At 55.3% G+C, this 19,193-nt stretch overlaps 1 protein-coding gene across 1 annotated transcript; it reads right to left on the minus strand.

The window, feature by feature from the left end:
• Window positions 1-1,878: 1,878 nt before the first annotated feature.
• NYAP1 (neuronal tyrosine phosphorylated phosphoinositide-3-kinase adaptor 1) lies at window positions 1,879-14,756 on the minus strand. The gene is made up of 8 exons (XM_075907585.1): window positions 14,573-14,756; window positions 13,122-13,361; window positions 12,435-12,672; window positions 9,931-10,220; window positions 7,710-8,897; window positions 7,197-7,403; window positions 6,770-6,876; window positions 1,879-6,106 (listed from the first exon to the last, which is right to left on the minus strand). Exons 3-8 carry the CDS (start codon window positions 12,623-12,625, stop codon window positions 5,852-5,854), a joined length of 2,238 nt encoding a protein of 745 aa, XP_075763700.1. The 5' UTR covers window positions 12,626-12,672; window positions 13,122-13,361; window positions 14,573-14,756; the 3' UTR covers window positions 1,879-5,851.
• Window positions 14,757-19,193: the final 4,437 nt, after the last annotated feature.

A 19,193-nucleotide genomic window follows, 5' to 3' on the forward strand; every position in this document is an offset into this window, starting at 1 on the left:
TAGAATGAAAGAAACCTTGCAGCCCATCCACCCTCCTGTCTGGAATGAAAGAATCACCAGGCCACAGACACGGAGACTTGTTAGCGGAGTTCTCTTTTAATAGTGCACAGAATCACTTTACAAAAGAAATGCCCATTCCTCAAAAATAAATAACCCTAAATACAGAGGCAATTCAACACTTGTTTTTTGGCAACACCTTGGTGTGTTTGTTTTTGCAGTGACCCTACTTTAAATACATTGTTGTTGTCCTTTGTTCTGCAGGTAGGGTAGCTCCCTCAGGACAGGACACACCCTGGTATATTGGCAAAGTAGCTTCCAGCCACTTGCCTGGCTGGCCCGAAAGAAGGGTAAATAGAAGAACCATCTTTCACTTGTCTCTGAATCCTAAAGCACTGCATGGCCATACCCAGGCCTTGCAATTATTGTGGTGGCAGCGAAGGCAATATAGTACACTTTCATGGGGGAAACTGAGGCACAGCACGGTGATGTGACTTGCTTGGGATTGTGTAGCAAAGCAAGGGTGGAGCTACAATAAATCCAGGAGTCCTGGCTCCCAGACCCTGCTCCCTGTTCTAACTCACCAACCCTTCCTCCCCTCCCAGATGAGAACCCAGGATTCCTGACTCCAACCTTCCCGCTCTAACCACTAGACATCATTTCCTTCACAGAGCTAGAGATAGAACCTAGGAGTCTAAATACTAGAGTACCCCCCTTGTTGTATCCACCTTGCTCTAGAAATGCAAAGAGAAACCAAAAAGCTGCTTCCTGCCCCCTCTGCACCTACCAAGCTGCCAAAATATCCTCCAGCTTGAGCTAGGATAATCATGTGCATTGGCTTTTGTTTGTGTAGCTGCCTGCATGTGGAGAGATAAGGCTGGGATGATGGACTCCCTCCACCTTCACATAGGATATGTAACACTTGTGTGCTGGGTGCGGAGATTATGCTAGTGTGTATCCCTACCTTGTCCTTCCATAATCGGAAAGGAGGGTGGACAGATTCGAGGTCCCTTGTGGGCATCTGTGCAAAGCAGAATTTTTTTCCATGGTTATTCTGAAATCCCTCCAGATCAGAATGTACCTAACTTATTTCTGAATTCCCTGCTGAGTGATATTTGGGGGTGAAAAATCGTTTTGATAAAACTGGATTTTTTGTTTCAATTTTGACTTTTCATTTGTTCATATTGGGTGTGTCTACACTGCAGGGCTTAACTTGAAAAAAGTTACGTAAAGTGAGCTATATCAATTGTGTAGCTTATTTCAAAATAGCCTATTTCGAAATTGGGAGTGTCTACAGCACTTTATTTTGAAATAGAGCACTCTTCTTCCGACTTCTCTTACTCCTCGTACAATGAGAGTTACAGGAGTTGGAGTAAGAAGTCCTCCAGTTTACCAGTATTTTGACATTATTTCAAAATAACTGCCTGCTATGTAGACGCAAACTAAGGGTATGTCTACACTACCCCGCTAGTTCGAACTAGCAGGGTAATGTAGGCATACCGCACTTGCAAATGAAACCCGGGATTTGAATTTCCCGGGCTTCATTTGCATAAGCGGGGAGCCGCCATTTTTAAAATCCCGCTGGTTCGAACCCCGTGCAGCGCGGCTACACGGGGCATGAACTAGGTAGTTCGAACTAGGCTTCCTAGTTCGAACTACCGTTACTCCTCATTTCACGAGGAGTAACGGTAGTTCGAACTAGGAAGCCTAGTTTGAACTAGCTAGTTCGTGCCCGGTGTAGCCGCGCTGCACGGGGTTCGAACCAGCGGGGTTTTAAAAATGGTGGCTCCCCGCTTATGCAAATGAAGCCCGGGAAATTCAAATCCCGGGCTTCATTTGCAAGTGCGGTATGCCTACATTACCCTCCTAGTTCGAACTAGGAGGGTAGTGTAGACATACCCTAAGTTATTTTGAAATAATGTTGCTGTGTAGACATACCCATTATGATTTACTATATAGAACAATCAATAAAAAAGTAACATTTAGATTATAATTGCAAATTAAAACATTTAATTCCAAGATGACTTTTTCAAAATTAGATTATTGATAATTGTATTTTTATTTGTGATATATTTTAAATTAATCAGAAATCAAAAAGAATCCAAAACCTACTGTAAATAATAACATTTTAGAATGACAGTGTATAGTTCAATCTAACTGAAAACTGTCAGAAACAATTTTTATTTGATTTGATCATGAATTATATGTAGGCTTGGCAGAATTCAATTTTTATTTATAATTTTGACAGTTTATTTTAAGCATTTTTATATATTATTATGGATTTTAAGCATTTTCCCCTTATTTTTATCACTCTAAATTTTCAGAGTTGCAAGAAATTATAGTAGACCAGACAATGGGAGGTCAAACAATAATTGTAAAGTGACAATTGAGATTAAAACATTAATTGTCAAATCAAGTTAAAATATATAAAGTAAATACTCTTCAACTCCAATAAGTTCTCAAGTAGCATTTTTCTTACCTTTCCTAATCTGTACATTTTCATTATCTTTGATGGAAATATTTTAATTGATGTGTGTGTCTGGTGAAAGTAATATTGACCAATATTTACCAATAAAAATCATAATCCTTCCAACCCTAATTATATTACATATATAATACAACTTATAATAAAAAATAATAAACTTTTTGTTTTGATATTTGGTTTAAAGTTTGGTCTTTTTATTTAAATATAAAAGTTTGATCATAGTGGGCTAGACTAAGGGTACGTCTAGACTACCGCGTTTTGTCGACGGAAGTTTTGTCGACAGATACTGTCGACAAAACTTCCGTCGACAATTTGCGTCCAGACACATGGAGTTCTGTCGACAAAGCAAGCCGCTTTGTCGACAGAACTCCGTAGTCTGGACGCAGTGTTACAGGCAATAACACCTTCTGTCGACAGAGTTCTGGCGACAGAAAGTGTTATGCCTCGTAAAATGAGGTATACCAGCGTCGACAAAACCGCGGAGTTCTGTCGACATTATGTCGACAGAACTCCGCGGTAGTGTAGACGCTGGTATTGTTTTGTCGACAAAAGTCCACTTTTGTCGACAAAACTAGGTAGTCTAGACACACCCTAAAGGCCCATCTAGCCCAGGATCCAGTCTTCTGACAATGGCCAATGCCATGTGCCACAGAGGGAATGAACCGAACAGGGAATTATCATGTGATCCATCCTGTCGCTCATTCCCAGCTCATAGCAAACAGAGACCCATCCTGGCTAATTGCCATTGATTTTGGCATGGATTTTGGATTGGTGACTGGGTGTGCATTGTTTATTGTGATTGCCATAATTTATCTAGCTCTTTTTTGAACCCTAATAGAGATGTAGCCGTGTTAGTCTGGTCTTGCCGAAACAAAAGACAGAACTATGCAGCACTTTAAAAACTAACAAGATGGTTTATTAGGTGATGAGCTTCACCTAATAAACCCTCTTGTTAGTCTTTAAAGTGCTGCATAGTCCTGTTTTTTTTTAACCCTGTCAGGCCGTGTCTACACTACACTCCTCTGTTGGCAGAGGGATGTAAATAAAGCACATCGAAAGTGCAAATGAAGCAGGGATTTAAATATCCTGCGCTTCATTTGCAAAATCGTGTCCTGGCGCTGTTTCAAACAAGTGCCATTTCGAAACTGGAACTGTGATTTAGATGTGGTTTTGCCGACAGCAGGGTGATTTTTCGACAGATCCTGTACTCCTCAAAAAACGAGTCTCAGACTTAGTCTCAGACTTCACAACATCCTCTGTCAGGGAATTCCACCCATTGACTATGCATTGTGTGAAGAAGTATTTCCTTCTATTTGTTTTAAACCTGCTACCTATTAATTTTCAATAAATAATATATGGTATATAACAAATAGCATGAAATATAATTATAATTTGCTAGGTTCTAAAATTAAATGGAAAAAATTGCATACAGTAATCGCATATGTTGTATGTAAACAAAGTCAAAATTGAAACACGTTCCTATTTTAGTTGAAGGTTTTTTTAAAAATGTTAGATTACATTATATATAATAATCAATTTAAAAAATCTTTCTGGATAAAGTAGAAACATTGCTTTAAAGTTTGCTTGGATGAACAAGAATAAGGTATAATGTAATCTAAAATAAAACCATTTGACCTGAAACCCCCAAATGTTGCTATTTGCTCCAAATGGCATTTTCAGATGGAAACATCGCAGGAAGGGCTGTGGAACCCAGGGCTGGCTAGCACGCATTCTGCCTCCTCTGCCACTAGTTCAGAACACTGCTTCCCCTTGCAAAGACACATCCATCCGTTCCTCACCTCCATGCCGGCTGTGTGTGTCAGAGCAAAGCCTTGAGCTCTGGACTAGCATCCGTGCTAGCGAAGAGTGGTGCGCTGTTTGCTGCTGGCAGGGGACAGGAGTGCTCATGTGGGGGGAATTGGAGGCACAGAGCGGTGAAAGTGACTTGGTTGAGGTCACACAGTGCGCGGGGGCAAAGCTGGGCCCAGAACCCAAGAGTCCTAGTGCTGAGACCCCTCTGCTCTAAATCCTCCCCATGTGAGGAAACAGAGGCACAGACAGGCGATGGATTTGTCCTAGTTGCCAAACATGGAGTTTAAGAGAACCCAGGAGTCCTGTCTCCCAACCCCCCTGCTGTAACCACTAGCCAGTCCTCCACTAAAGAGCAGTAAATCAAGCTGCATTTCAAATAACTTTTTCATCTATTCCCCCATCTCAGATTCTCTTTTCCTTTGAAACTGTGCCAAGAGACATGAACCCCATTGTAAATCTGCCCCAACCAGCCCAGAACTAAACTCAGCTGCGTCCCCAGACGAATTGTTTGCCTTCCCAAAGAGATGGTGGAAAATGGAATGGGAACCGCTGCTTGATGCTTTATTTGTCTTTATAAATACTCCCCCCCCCCATCCCAACCCAGCATAAATATTTTGCAAAGCAGTTTCATCATCTCATTACACTCAATACAGCCTCCCATCCCCCAGCAAGTAAATTAAATATATCAAGGGGAGGGAGAACCCAGGCGTCATGGCGGGAGACCACTCCCCCCAGCAGCTAGCGCCTCCAGGCAGTGGGGGTGCGCAAAGCAGGCCCACATCCCACGTCGGTCCAGCCGAATGCCTAAAAATGGGATGTGGCAGCAGCAGGAGGGAATTGCGCTCACTGTAAGGTGGAGGAGGGGCATTTGGGGGTCAGCGGGGCAGATGGCTGGGGTTGATTTTGGTTTCCTGCAGAGCAATGTTCCCTCTAATCTTTTCCATCCATGCACGGAATAAATTTTTAGCTGCACCAAGGCATGTGTGGATGTGCACTACCAGGAGAAACACCTATCTGCGGGCGTTCTGCTAATCAGCCAGGCAACATTGGAATCTCTCCTGAGCAGCTGCACAGGCACCTGGCTTGCAGGGAACACTGTCGCAGAGACCTTTGGTCTCCTCCCCACCCCAACCTTCAAACCTGGCCACCCCAGTCCTGTCTGTTCTTCCCCTTGTGGCTTTGGGTGACGGAAGGGCGGTGGTGTGGTTGCGATCGACACCAGTAACACCTGATTGTGACCCCCCAGAGCCAGTCCAGGGGCAGTGATCTGACACAGCAGGGAGTCTTGTTACCCCCACTTAGGATCCTGCCTAAAATCCCAGCTTCCTCCCACCCCCTTCACCTCTGATCCAGGCCTCACTCGCAGTCCAGCTGTCCCTGGCCCATCCAACAGGGTCTTTCCAGCAGGGGTGCCATGGCATCAAGACGCCAGGAGGGCAGAGGGTCAAAGGCCAGCAGTTCACGCCCTTACCCCGGCCGCAGGGGGCTGCTGTCCCTCACTGTCTAAGGCAGTGTGGCTGGAACGGAGCAGGAGCCAGGCCATCCATCCCCCTGGCGTCATATGGCCGTGTCCCATAGCACTGTCTGCTGGCGCCGGCAGGGTGGTGTGCCCGCCTTGCGGGTGTCCGTGGGGCGGCGCCAACTGGGCAGGATGGGCATGCTCTCCTGCTTGCAGAAGCTGCGCTGTGGCCGGTGGCGGGCTTTGATCTCCTTGCACACGCAGCGCTTCCGCTCGATTACCTCCAGCAATTTCCCATCCCGCTGCTGGGCCCCCTGCGCCACCGTAGGCACCGGTGGCAGGGGCGGCAGGCCCTACCCATGGGAGCGCAGAGTGAGAAATGCCGCCAAGCATGCCCTGAGCCCCCATTCTCCGCCACATCCCTCCCAACACACAACGGGGGGAGAGGGGTATTACTGTCCCAACCTGGGGGTCCCCGCAGCTCCCTCAGTGGTCCCCAAACACAACTCGCAGCCCCTGCCAGCCCAGCCCTCCCAGTGCCTCTCACTCCTGACCCACAGCTCCTGCCAGTCCAGTCCTGGGTTCCACCCAGCCCTGGCTGGTGCCCCTCACTCCCAACCCACAGCCCCTGCCAGCCCAGCTCTGCTCCCTCCCTCCTCCCCAGCCCTGGCTGGTGCCCTTCACTCCCAACCCACAGCCCCTGCCAGCCCAGCTCTGCTCCCCCCCTCCCCCCAGCCCTGGCTGGTGCCCCTCACTCCCAACCCACAGCCCCTACCAGCCCAGCTCTGTTCCCTCCCTCCCCCCCAGCCCTGGCTGGTGCCCTTCACTCCCAACCCACAGCCCTTGCAGCCCTGCCCCCCCCCTGCCCTGCCGGTGCCCCTCACTCCCATTCTGCAGCCCCTGCCAGCCCAACCCTCAGCTCCCCACAGCTCTGCCGGTGCCCCTCACTCCAAACCCGCAGCCCCTGCCAGCCCCCCTAGGCTTCCCCTGTCTCCCAGGGTTGCCAGGTGTCTTACCAGGCTGGGCGTGTCTTTGGGGTGGCTGCAGGGTCTCGACGTGTGTGTGGTGTGTCTCACCCCGGAGGTGGAGGCCGACCGGCCCAGGCGGTAACCCCCCATGAGATCTGGGGAGCAGGGAGCCAGCAGTGAGATAGGTCATCATAGAGCACAGCACTCCCTGCCCTGCCCCAAATGGCACAGTACCCCCACAGGGAGCCCCGTGCCCATCCCCCACTACGCTGGGATCAGCTCTGAGTTGGAGGAGAGTACCCACTGCTGACCACTTCTGATAGGCATTCCAGGCCTGTCTGTTCCCCCATAATTGCTTCAAAGGAACAGAGGTTAGTGCTGGCTCCACCCCTTGCACCTGGACACGAGGGCGGGTTGCACCAGGGTCCCTCCTGCCCACCTCATGCCCAGCAGCCCGGTGTGCCCTGAGTGGTACCTCCATTGCGATGACAGGCAGGGAAGGTCTGGCATGGCACAGGCAGCCCTGTGCGGCAGCCTGGCAGCTTGGGCACCGTTCCCTCAGGGCCTGGGGCCCGAATGGGGATCCCAGAAAGTGCCATTGCCGCCGGGGCTTTCTCCTCTCTCTCCAGCTTCTGTGGGGCCTCGCCATTGCCGTTCCACACCCGGGCGCCCTCCATGGGCTCTGCCAGGGCAAAGCAGAGAGTGAGATGGGAGTACACCCCATTCCCCACCCCCGAGCCAGCCAGTCCCTGACCTGGTGCCAGGTGGGAGCTGGCACCCTCCTAGATGGGACAGGCCCATGCCCCATTCCCACCCCCCTGAACCAGCCAGTCCCTGATCCGGGGCTGAGTGGGAGCTGGCGCCCCCCTAGAAGGGACAAGCCCATGCCCCATTCCCACCCCCCTGAACCAGCCAGTCTTTGCCCTGCAGCCAGGTGGGGGCCAGCGCCCCCTAGAAGGGACAGGTCCTGCCCCATTCCCATACTCACTCTCTGGCCCCTTGCCCTTCCGATTGCCAAAAAGTCCCTTCCTCTGCAGTGCCCACCCCACACCCAGCATCTCCTCCTCTGTGCCAGCCACCACGTGGGAGCAGGCGATGCTAGCGAAGGCCCCACGGTCGTGCAGCTGGAGGTTCCCTGTGGGTGGTGTTGCCCCACAGGCCTTGGTGGCTGCTCCCTTGATGCTCTCGTAGGCCGGGGGACGCTTCAGAGCCCCGCACGAGGCTGGGTAAGTCCACAGCATGCCCAGGGGTGGCTCTGGGCGCTGGGCTGGCTTGCAGACGGGCACGGTGGCTGGGCGGGTGCACAACATGCCATGGAGGACGGAGATCTCCTTCTCTGCCTTATGCTCAGCTGGCAGCACCGCATGGGCAGTGACTTTGACAGCTGAGTACACCATGGTGTAGGAGACGGCCGGCTTGTCCTTGGCTGGCTGCGGCACAGGCAGCAGGGAGGGCATCGGTTTGGCCGGCGGGCAGATCATGCTGTGTGAACTGGGCAGCTCCTTCTCCACCTTGGGCTGCCCGGCGGGCTGCGGGGGCAGCGGTGTGGAGTGGCTGCGGGCTCGACCGGAGGGCGCCAGGACTTGGTGGCTGGGTGGATGGGAAGTGGCTGGTGCTTCCTTGGTGTGGCATGGCACAGGCAGTTTGGAGGCTTCCTGGCTCCCCGCTTTGTGCCCTTTGCCCTGGGGGAAGGCCAGAAGGGGTGGACGGTGCTGGAGCAGGTTGGGAAAGGGAGGAGGGATGTCACAGGGGGAGGCTGGGGCCCCCAGCCTCTTAGCTTGGCGTGGGTGGGGGGAGCTGGGCAGGCCATCGGCGCGCCCCTCACCAGCCTCCTCGGGCAGTGGGTATTTCATCTCCTCGTAGATCGCCTCACTGTCATCGGAGTCTTCGTCCAGCACAGGGGGGGGTGGCTGGGGGACCCCAGCGCCCCGGAAAACATCCCCCACCATCTCAATATAGACGGGCTCCTCGTCTTCAGGGTCTGAGCTCTTGGCATAGCCGTGGGAGAAGGCCCTACTGAACCGCGGCGGGGGCCCTCCGCCTGGTGGAGTCACTAAGGGGCGGCTGTAGGTCTCATCAAAGGACACTGAGAGATGGGTGTTGGGGCTCCGCTTAGGCTTCTGGGGGGGCACCTTGCGTCCTAACTCCCGGCTCTCGGAGAATGACTTCTGGGGGCCTGTGAGAGAGAGAAGGAAGAGCAGAAATGCAGCCATATCTGGGGCAGGGCAGCCGGTTACACAAGGACCCCTCACCCAGCACTGAGATGCAGCCACCTCTGGGGTGGAGTAAAGTGGTGCTGAAACATGCTGCCACACTGTTTTGCACCTCAGAGGAGTCCCAGGCTGGTCTGAAGCTGTGGGGGGAATTGAAGGCAGCTGACCAGTTGCTGCAGCGGAGGTTTGGCCCAGACAGCAGGGTTCCCAGCCCAACTCTGGGCACAAGAGCTGGGGGCTAGTTAATGTGCACTAACAATATGCTACATCTCACCCGCTGGGTACATGCTAGGGGTGTTAAATATCGGTTAATCGAATAGTCGAGTAACCTCATGAAATGTTATCGGTTAGTCGACTATTCTATAGTCCCTGGGGGCAGGGCTGGCAGCCAGTGCACTCTGGCCTCACTCCCGAGAAGACCCCTACCACTCCGCACTGCTGCCGCTGTATCAGACAGCAGGTGCAGGGTGCCAGCTGGGAGCTGGTCCATGAGGGGAGCCAGTTTAAAAACCAGTCCCCCTCGTAGACTGGCTGCCTGTTGTCCTGTGCTGCTGCTTCTGAGAAAGAGGCGGCAGCCCCTGAATAGGGAGGGTCTGAGCTCCTGGACCCATCGCGAGCGGGAACTGAGCTGAGCTGCCTGCCCGCCTGGCTCCTTATACACTTGAAATGCAGAGCAGCAGCAGGGGTAGGTCCCAGACCCGGTGCGAGCCAGGACTGAGCCATGCTGCTTGCCAGCCTGCTGAAAAATGTACTGGCAGGGAGAGAGGGAGAGGGAAATGCATGTAGTCTATAGCATTAACCTATAAGCTTTTGCTTATCAACTTTAAATCGACTACGCTATTATATCCCTAGTACATGCCAGGGCATTGGGGCTGGCTCTGCCTGCCCAGGGAGAGCGCCCCCTACTGAGCTCCATCCCACTTCCTGCCCCACAGCACCGTCTAATGGCACACTGGAGAATGCCAACCCCCAGCCCAGGCAGTCCAAAGGCCTCACCAGTTTTCCTGCTGCCGCCCAGCTCTGCCGCCGGCGCCTCGCCTGGCACGCTGAGTTTGGTGCTGGGGTGGCGCTGGGGCTTGGCTGGGGGCTTCCGAGCCCCAGTGGCCCCCTCACCATTCTCCATGCTACCCACTGAGTGGCAGGAGAGGGAACGGGGCGCCATGCCGCTGGCACAGGGGTGGGGCACATGCTCCTGCGAGGCCGGCATGGTCATGAAGCCCATCCGGAAGTGGCGGCGGAAGGAGGCCACGTCCCGGAGCTTTCCCGCTCCTGGGTCCTTGGTGGAGCTGCAGGAACACAAAGAGCCAGGGGTGAGGGTGGGAGACACAGATGGTTCTACTCTCAGGAACAGCTAGCGGGGAGGGCTGGGAGCCAGGACACCTGGGTTCTATCCTAGCCCCCTCCCAGGCCTTGCCGCAATCCCCCCGCCTCCGCCAGCCCCTGCCACAGCCCCCTGCTCAGATCTCCGCCAGTCCCCTCCCCAGACCTCAGCCAGCCCCCTCTTAGGGTTGCCAGGTGTCCGGTTTTGAACTGGACAGTGCAGTATTTGAACTTTCTGTTTGGGAAACAAATTGAGAAAATAGAAATGTCCGGTATTTTCTAAATGAGATGTCATGTAGATTGTGATGTAATGTTAAGTGTCTGGTATTTTTGTTGAAACCATCTGGCCACCCTACCTTCATATCTCCCCTAACCCCTGCCACAGTCTCCTCCCCAGGCCTCTCTCAGCCTCTTCCCCAGAGGTCCCCCAGCCTCTGCCACAGCCCCCTTCCTAGACCTCCCCCAGCCTCCTCCCCAGGCCTCTGCCAGTCCCCACCACAGCCCCCTCCCCACACCTGCCCTCACCTATGCCGCAGCCCTTCCCCAGATATCCCTTAGCCCCCACCAAAGGCACCCCCCCAGACCCTGCCACAGCCCTCTGCCCCGATTTTCCTCAGGTCCTGTCGCCCCCTCCCCAGGGGTCCCCCAGACCCTACTGCAGCCCCCTCTCCAGATCTTCCTCAGCTCCTGCCACAGCCCACTCCCCAGACCTCCCTCAGCCCCCTTTCCAGGGGCCCTCCAGACTCTGCTGCTGTCCCCTCCCCAGGCCTCCACCAGCCCCTGCCACAGCCCCCTCCCCAAATCTCCCGCAGCTTCCTCCCAGTGTTATTCCCGGGTGAGAGGGACTCTTAAGATGCCCATAGTGGAGCCAGACCATGGCTCACAGCCCAGCTGTTTCCATCTGGGTGCCACGGTTCCCACCAGGCCCGCAAGCCTTCACTCCCTGCAACCCAGGCAAGGGCTCCTGTCCTGTTGGCCCAGGGAGGGCCCTGCTGCTCTTGCTCCCAAAGGCAGGCACAGAGGCTGCAGCCAGTGGTGCCACATGAGAACACATAGCACTTGTGCTAATGGCTGCACCACCGTGCTCAGCGTGCCTAGAACTCCATGCAGATGCAGTGTATGTTACCAGTTGTGACTGTGTCATGGTGCCAGAGCACAACAATGATCGCATGACTAGTGCAAGGGCTAGCAGTGTTTGCGCCATCAGCAATGGCACAGAGAATGGCATTGGCATGTGGGATGCAGGTGCCGTGTGCACTAGTCATTGTGCAGCGTGCTACATCTGGGCAGTGACAGCAACGGGACTCTGTGCTGTATCTTGCATGCGTGCGGCACTCTGCTGCCAGTACAGCCAGCTGCTGCTGCAACCTCTGTTCTATCCTGCATCTGAAATGCCTTGCAGCAGCTACTGGCCATGAGATCTGGGTAAAGGAGTCGCAGCTTCTGGACTGCATGGCTCCAGGCACCACGGCTCACCCTGCCACAGCGGCCTGGGGGCAAGCCAGAGATGGCTGCATCTCAGTGCTGGGCGAGGGGACCCTGGCTGCATCTCAGTGCTGGGCGAGGGGACCCTGGCTGCATCTCAGTGCTGGGCGAGGGAACCCTGATTTGTCCCAGTGCTGGGTGAAGGATCCCTGTATAAACAGCCATCCAGAGACAGTCCCTTCTAAAGCTTTATGACAGATCTTCTCAACTTATTCCATATTGTGTGCCACATGTGTGTTATCTATGCCACAGGGCTGGGGGCAGGACACCGGCAGTCTAGACCCCAATTCTGGACCCCAGACTCTCACACCCTGGGGGGCTGGGCTGGCAGCCCTGAACCCCAGACTCACAGGGACAGGGCCTGCCCCAAACCCCTACCCACCATGTGGCTGCCATAGATAGCACCCAGCAACTGCCCTGGGCCTCATAGGGCTGTGTGGCTGCCCCAGCTCCCCTTAACTTCGCCAGGCTGGGCCGTGATGAGCCAGCAGACCTGGTCTGCAGCTGACCTTTACCTCTCAGCTGTGGGCTAATATGGCCCCAGGCAACTCCTGGCCCTTGGGGTCAGAATCTGCCTTGAGTTTGGGGATTCCTTGTAATAAAGCATCTAAGGAAACATGAGGAGGAGCCCAATGATGCAGCCCAAAAAGGGGCAAAGCCAGGGAGAGAACCCAGGCGTCCTGATCCCCGCTTACCCCTTTTTGGCCTCATCATCCTTGTGCTGCCGCCACTCCAGCTTACTCTTGCGGTAGAGCAGGTTCATGTCTCCACGCAGCGGATGTCCCGCCTGGCAGGTCTGGCTCAGCGCCCCGTACGCCCAGCTGCCCCGCTCCTCGATGAAGTGCAGGAAGGCAGAGATCAGGGCCTCCTGGGGGCTCGTGGTCATCTTCCCTCGGGCGGCCAGTCCGCGTGGGCAGGGAGCCCTGCGGGGCACTGCGGGGCAGGGACACCGAGTTAGTGGGCGAGTGCACCACCGGGCACCGAAGGCCGCAGCAGGCAGCAGCCGAGAGATGGGTCCTTTCTGCACTAGTGGAACTGGGGTGTAGGCATAGCAGTGGGAGGCCAGACTCCTGGATTCTATCCCCCCAGACACCCACAGGCCAGACCCCTTTGGACTCCTGGGTTCTATCCCCCACAGGCCAGACCCCTCCCCCCAGACTCCTGGCTTTATCCCCCCCCAGACACCTATGGGGCAGACTCCCCCTCCAGACTCCTGGGTTCTATCCCCTCTGTACACCCACAGGCCAGACCCTCCCCAGATTTGGGTGTGATGTGGGGGCAGGAGGGGGTTGGGTTTCTGAGAAGGGCTAGAGAGAGGTTGGGGGTGGGTATTTGAGAATTACAGAGAAAACCCCCCAGATCCCTCCCCTGCCTCTTGGTACCTGGGGTGCTGCCTGGCTCTGGGCAGTGCAGCCAGGGACTGAGCTATCCGAGGGGGCAGGAGGGACCTGTGGGGGTCATGGCTGGCCCAGACTCTCCAGTTGGGGGGGAGGAGTCCCTGTCACCCCCGCTGTCTGCTGCAACTCGGGTTCTTCTGGCGCTGCTCAGGGGGGTCTCCGGTCCATGGTCGGTGTGAGGTGCTGCCCCCAGCCCTCCAGCACCTCGTGGGGTCCACTATGGGCCTGGCAGAGAAAGGGCGGTCACGGTGGCCTGCGGTCCCCTCAATTGGACCCCAGCTCCCTCATTCCCTTCCTCCACAGCCCCCATAAACACTCCAGTGTCCTGTGCCATTCCCATGACTCCCCCACAGACACTCAGGCCTCCCTGCTCCTTCTTCCAGTCCCCCAAATACCATAGTGTCCTGTCCTCTTCCCCCAGCCTCCCCCAGACACCCCAGTTTTCTAGCCCCTATCCTCAGCCCTTCCCACAGACAGCCCAGCCACTCTCTCCAGCCCACACAAACACCCCAGAGCCCTGTCTCCTTCCTTTGGCTTCCCTGCAGACAGCCCAGATCCCCAGCCCCTTCCACCAGCCCCCACAAACACCCCTGCATCACATCCCCTCCCCCCAGCCACCTCACAGACACCTCAGCCCCTTCCTCCTGCCCCCCACAAACACCCCAGTGTCCCATCCCTTTCTCCCACCTCCCCACAAACACTCCAGCACCCATATCCTTCCCAAGCCCCCCGCAGCCCTAACAACCAGCCCCATATAAACACCCCAGCACATTTCCCCATCTCTGCAGCCCCTAGCCCTCCATTACTATGACTGGAGGGCTCTGGCAAGGAGGCCCCCCCACACTTGAATTAGGGGCATAGAGGGTAAATAGTCCCCAGTTTCTCCTTAAATCAGCCCCCAAGGGAGGGTTACTGGAGGGATCTGGTTTGCACCCGTCTCCCCCATGCACAATTCCAGCCCCACATGTCTCCCTCTCTCCCCCACCCTTCCAATCTGCCCTCCCCACCCCACACTTATCCCCCACTTCCCCTCCCCCACCCATCCTCCAGCGCACTACATTTCTTCCCCCAGTTCCATGCCCGGCCTCCACATGCCCCCCAGCCTCCTGTCCATCCCCCACTCCCATCCCAGCCCCCCACATCCTCCCACCCAGCTCCCTTCCCTGCCCCCACACCCATCTCAGCCCCCACATCCTCCCACCCAACCCCCTTCCCTGTCCCCCACATGCCCCAGCCCCTGCCCAGCCCCCTACATCTCCCACCCAGCTCCCTTCTCTGCCTCCCACATCCCCCAGCCCTCTACATCCCCCACCCAGACCCCTCCCCTGCCCCCCACATTCTCCAGCCCCCTACCCAGCCCCCTACATCTCCCACCCAGCTCACTTCCCTGCCCCACACATCCCCCAACCCCTGCCTAGCCCCGCACGCTCCGGTACCTGCCCGGCTCGGCTCCCGCGGCTCCGCTCGCCCCATCCCGCTGCCGCTGACGCAGCGTCCAACCCGCGGCGCCTCCCTCCGCCCCCCCGCAGCCGGGGATGGAGAAACGTGGGGGGGGGAGGCCGGGGAGAGAGACGGCGGTGCCCCTCACTGTCCCCACAGTCCCCCACCAGTGCCCCTCACTCCCTCCGCACCCCCGTGCCCTTCACTCCCCCCACGCCCCACCCACCAGTGCCGCTCACTCCCCCCGCAGCCCCTTACCAGTGCCCCTCACTCCCCCCCGCACCGCCCCGTGCCCCCACTCTCCCCGCACCCCACCCTCCAGTGCCCCTTACTCCCTCCGCACCCCCACACCAGTACCCCTCATTCCCCCTGCAGCTCCTCATCAGTGCCCCTCACTCCCCCCCGCACCCCACCCATCAGTGCCCCTCACTCCCCCTGCAGCCCCTCACCAGTGCCCCCATTCCCCCCACCCCGCCCCGCCCCGTGCCCCTCACACCAGTCCCTCTCACTCCCCCCCGGCAGCCCCTCACCAGTGCCCCTCATTCCCCCCCGCACCGCCCCGCGCCCCTCACTCCCCCCGCACCCCACACTCCAGTGCCCCTCACTCCCCCCACACGCTCGTGCCCTTCACTCCCCCCGCACTCCACACACCACTGCCTCTCACTCCCCCTGCAGCCCCTCACCAGTGCCCCTCACTCCTCTCGCACCCCACACACCAGTGCCCCTCACTCCCCCCCGCATCCTCCCCAGTGCCACTCACTCCCCCTGCAGCTCCCCCACCAGTGCCTCTCACTCCCCCCCAAAACCCTCTCACCAATGCCCTTCACTCCCCCCAACTGCAGCCCTCATACCAGTATCCCTCACTCCCCCTTGCAATCTCCAATTGATGCCCTCCACATCCCCGTACCAGTATCCCATCACTCCCTCCACAGCACGCCCCACCAGTGCCCTTTACTCCCACACCCACAGCACCTCCATTGGTGCCCCTCACTCCCCCCACAGCTCCTCCACTGGTGCCCTTCACTCCTGACTCACAGATCCCCCACCCCCAGTGCTCTTCCCGACTTGCACCCTCCCCACCCAGCTGCTGCCCTTCACTGCCACCCCACAATAGGCGGAGAACTGTATTTGATCATCCCAGGAATCCCCAGAGCCTGCGAACTGGCCTGCGAGGGGGGCATCATGTGTCCCTGTTTCCTGGACCATGAACCCTATTTTTCCAGAGTCAAAGACCAAGCAGGGCAGGAGACCACACCCTGTGTTGCTGTAACAGCTCTTACAGCACCCACCACCAAATACTGAGATACAGCCACCTCTGGGCATGGGGAGTGGCCAGTTTCACCAGGACCCTTCACCTGGAGCTGAGATACAGCCACCTCTGAAGGTCTGTGTTTGGTCACAGAGGGTATGTCTACACTACATGGCTCCGTTGATGGAGCCATGTAGTGTAGATATACCCAGAGGGACAACTCGCCTAGGCTGAGATGTGGCCACAGATGGGGCAGGACAGCTGGTTACACAGGGAACCCTCACCCAGGGCTGAGATGCAGCCACCTCTGGGGCACAAGGGGACCCCTCGCCTGGAGCTGGAATGTGGCCCTCTCTGGAGTGGGTGGTTGGTCACATAGGGACCCCTCCCCCAGCACTGAGATGCAGTTACTTGTGGGGCGGGAGGGATGGTTACACAGGGACACCTGGCCTGGCACTTATACATGGCCACCTGTGGGGTGGGGCATCTGGTTACAAGAGAACCTCCCGGTTGGAGCTGAGATGTGGCATCTTAGTGCTGGGAAGTCGTTTACACAGGAATATCTTGTCAGGCACTGAGGTTCCGTCTAGGCGACGTGGGTTTTCCGTGATATCCTGGAAAAACTCTGCTGCATCCAGGGAATGTGTCTGCTCTTCCGCTTTTTTTTTTTCAGAAGAGCACATACACTCTTTCAGAAGCCCTGTCTTCCTCATTCTATGGGCTCTTCCAAAATAGGTTTTTCTGAAATTTGGCCCACTGTGGATGGGCCAAATTTTGGAAAAGCCTCTTCCAACAAAACTATCAGAAAAAGGTATGCAAATTGCAGAGTGCAATTTGCATACCCTTTTCTAATAAAACATTGTAGTCTAAAAGTAGCCTGAGATGTGGGGGTGGCTGGTTATCTGGGGCTGAGATGTGGCCACCTGTGGGATGGAACTGTCATAAGAATGGTCAGACTGGGTCAGACCAAAGGTCCATCTAGCCCAGGATCATATCTTCCAATAGTGGCCAGTGGCAGGTGCCCCAGAGGGAATGAATAGAACAGGGAATCATCAAGTGATTCAGCCCTTGTTGCCCATTCCCAGCTTCTGGCAAATAGAGGCTAGGGACACTGGCTAATAAGTATGCTCCATGATTTTATCTGACTCTTTTCTGATCCCTGTTAAAGTCCTGAGCTTCACAACATCCAGTGGCAAGGAGTTCCACAGATTGACTATGTGTTGTGTGAAGAAATACTTCCTTTTGTTTGTTTTAAACCTGCTACCTATTAATTTCATTTGGTGACCCCTCATTCAGTCTCATGTTGTGAGAACAAGTAGATAACTTTTCCTTATTCACTTTCTTCACACCAGTGGATTTTATAAATCTCTATCATATCCCACCTTAGTCTCCTCTTTTCTGTCAGTTACACAGTAACCTCTCATTTAGCACTGAGATGCAGTCACCTCATGAGTGGGGTGGCCGGTTACACAGGAACAACTCTCCCAGCACTGAGATGTTGCCACTTCTGGGGCAGAGGAGGGGGTTACACATGGCCACTTTGCTTGGGACTGAGATGTGGCTACCTCTGGAGTGGGGCAGCCTGTTACACAGGGACACCTCCATGGTGGTGAGAGGCAGCCACTTCTAGGGCATAACAGATGGTTACCAGGGGGCCAACTCTTGTGTGGGGTGGCCTATTACACAGGAACTCCTCGCCCAGCGCTAAGATGCAGCCACCTCTGGGGTGGGGTGGCTGATTTCACAAGGACCTCTTGCCTGGTGTTGGGATGCAGCCACCTCTGGGGTGGGATGGCCAGTTGCATAAGGTCCCCTTACCTGAGTAAGTTTCTGTCTCCTAGAATCTAGGTGGGCTTGGCATGGCCAGTGGCATGGAGGGGAGGTGCTTTCCCCTCATTCACCAGCAGGAGGAAGCAGCATCTTTCAAGCTTGTGACAATTTCCTGCTGGTGTATGTGTGTAAAAACAAGGCAGAGTCCTGTGGTACCTTAAGTACTAACAGATTTATGTGGGCATCAGCTTTCATGGGTAGAGCCCACTTCATGAGGTGCATAGAATGGAAAAATAGAGGCAGGGATATATACAGATGAACTAGCACATCAAAAGAAGGGAGTTTGGGTACTCTACACAACCTGCTTATTTTGGAATAACTGTACAGTGTAGACTCATCCTTCGTTATCAAGTGTAAGACCAGTGTTAAAGAGGCCAGTTCAGTCTGGGTTGATGTGCTCAGTCCCAGCAGCTGATGGGGAAGCTGTGAATATGGAGGGAGAAAATTGCCTTTGTAGTAGGAGAACCATTCTAAGTCCTTATTCACTTCTAATTTGATCCTTACATTTGCAAATGAATTTTGCAGCTGTGCTGTTTCTCTTTGTAGTCTGCTTCTGCAGTTTTTTTGGTAGAAGGATGCTACTTTTAAATCTGTTACTGAGCATCCAGGGAGATTAACATATTCTAAGGGTTTTTGTATGTTACCTTGCTTTGTGATCCATTTGAGTCCATTTAACCTTTGGCACATTTGTGTAGATGTATGGACAGAGTTGGCAACAGGGTTTGTTGCAGGGATAAGTTCTTGTGTTAAGGGGCCAGGCAAAATGCAGGAGGGAAGGGGTTAGCAGGGCAGTGGCAGGGAAGGGGTTAACGGGGCCAGGGCTGTTATCGAGGGGAAGGGAACCACCAGGCCCTGCACCCCCATCCACAGCCAGATGTGACTCAGATGGCAGGTAGAAGAGAAGATTTATTAGGTGACAGGGACACAGCACAGAACAGACTTGTCAGCACAGGAACCAGAAGCAGCCAGCACCATCCATCTGGGGAGAGGAGGCTCAGAGCCAAGGGCTCCCATTCCCTTCCTAGCACCCCAAGCCAGCGAGACTCGCTCACACCCTCAGCAGCCTGTATCAGCCCTGTAGTCTGACGCGCCTCCAGCTTTTGGTCGGCTTCTTCGGACAAAGGGCGTGACCTGGTCACACCCCCGTCCCAGGCTCAGGTTGCAGAAAGTATCAGCTATTGTGTTCGTGGGGGAGGCTGTCACCGAAATTCCCATCGTCTAGATATTGGTGTAGTGCCCAGAGAAACTGAGGCACACGAGGGCTTAGTACAGCACAGTAGAAATCACGTGCAACAAAGCAATCGGGTGACTACAATCTCCACTTTGTTACAGGGGTTGTGGCAGTGAAGGGGCTAATGGGGCGGGGGGGCTGCAGCAGGGAAGGGGTAACGGGGTGGGGGTTGCGGCAGGGAGAGTGTTAAAGGGGCGGGGAGAGGGGGCAGGCCGAGGCGGTGCTGGGGGCGGGGAGATGCAGCGGGACGCTTGCCGCGGGGCGGGCAGGCCGGGGCGCTGCAGCACTGAAGGGAAGAGAAAGGAAA

The sequence above is a fragment of the Pelodiscus sinensis genome, chromosome 24 (genome assembly GCF_049634645.1).
Source record: "Pelodiscus sinensis isolate JC-2024 chromosome 24, ASM4963464v1, whole genome shotgun sequence".
Taxonomy (NCBI): Eukaryota; Metazoa; Chordata; order Testudines; family Trionychidae; genus Pelodiscus; species Pelodiscus sinensis.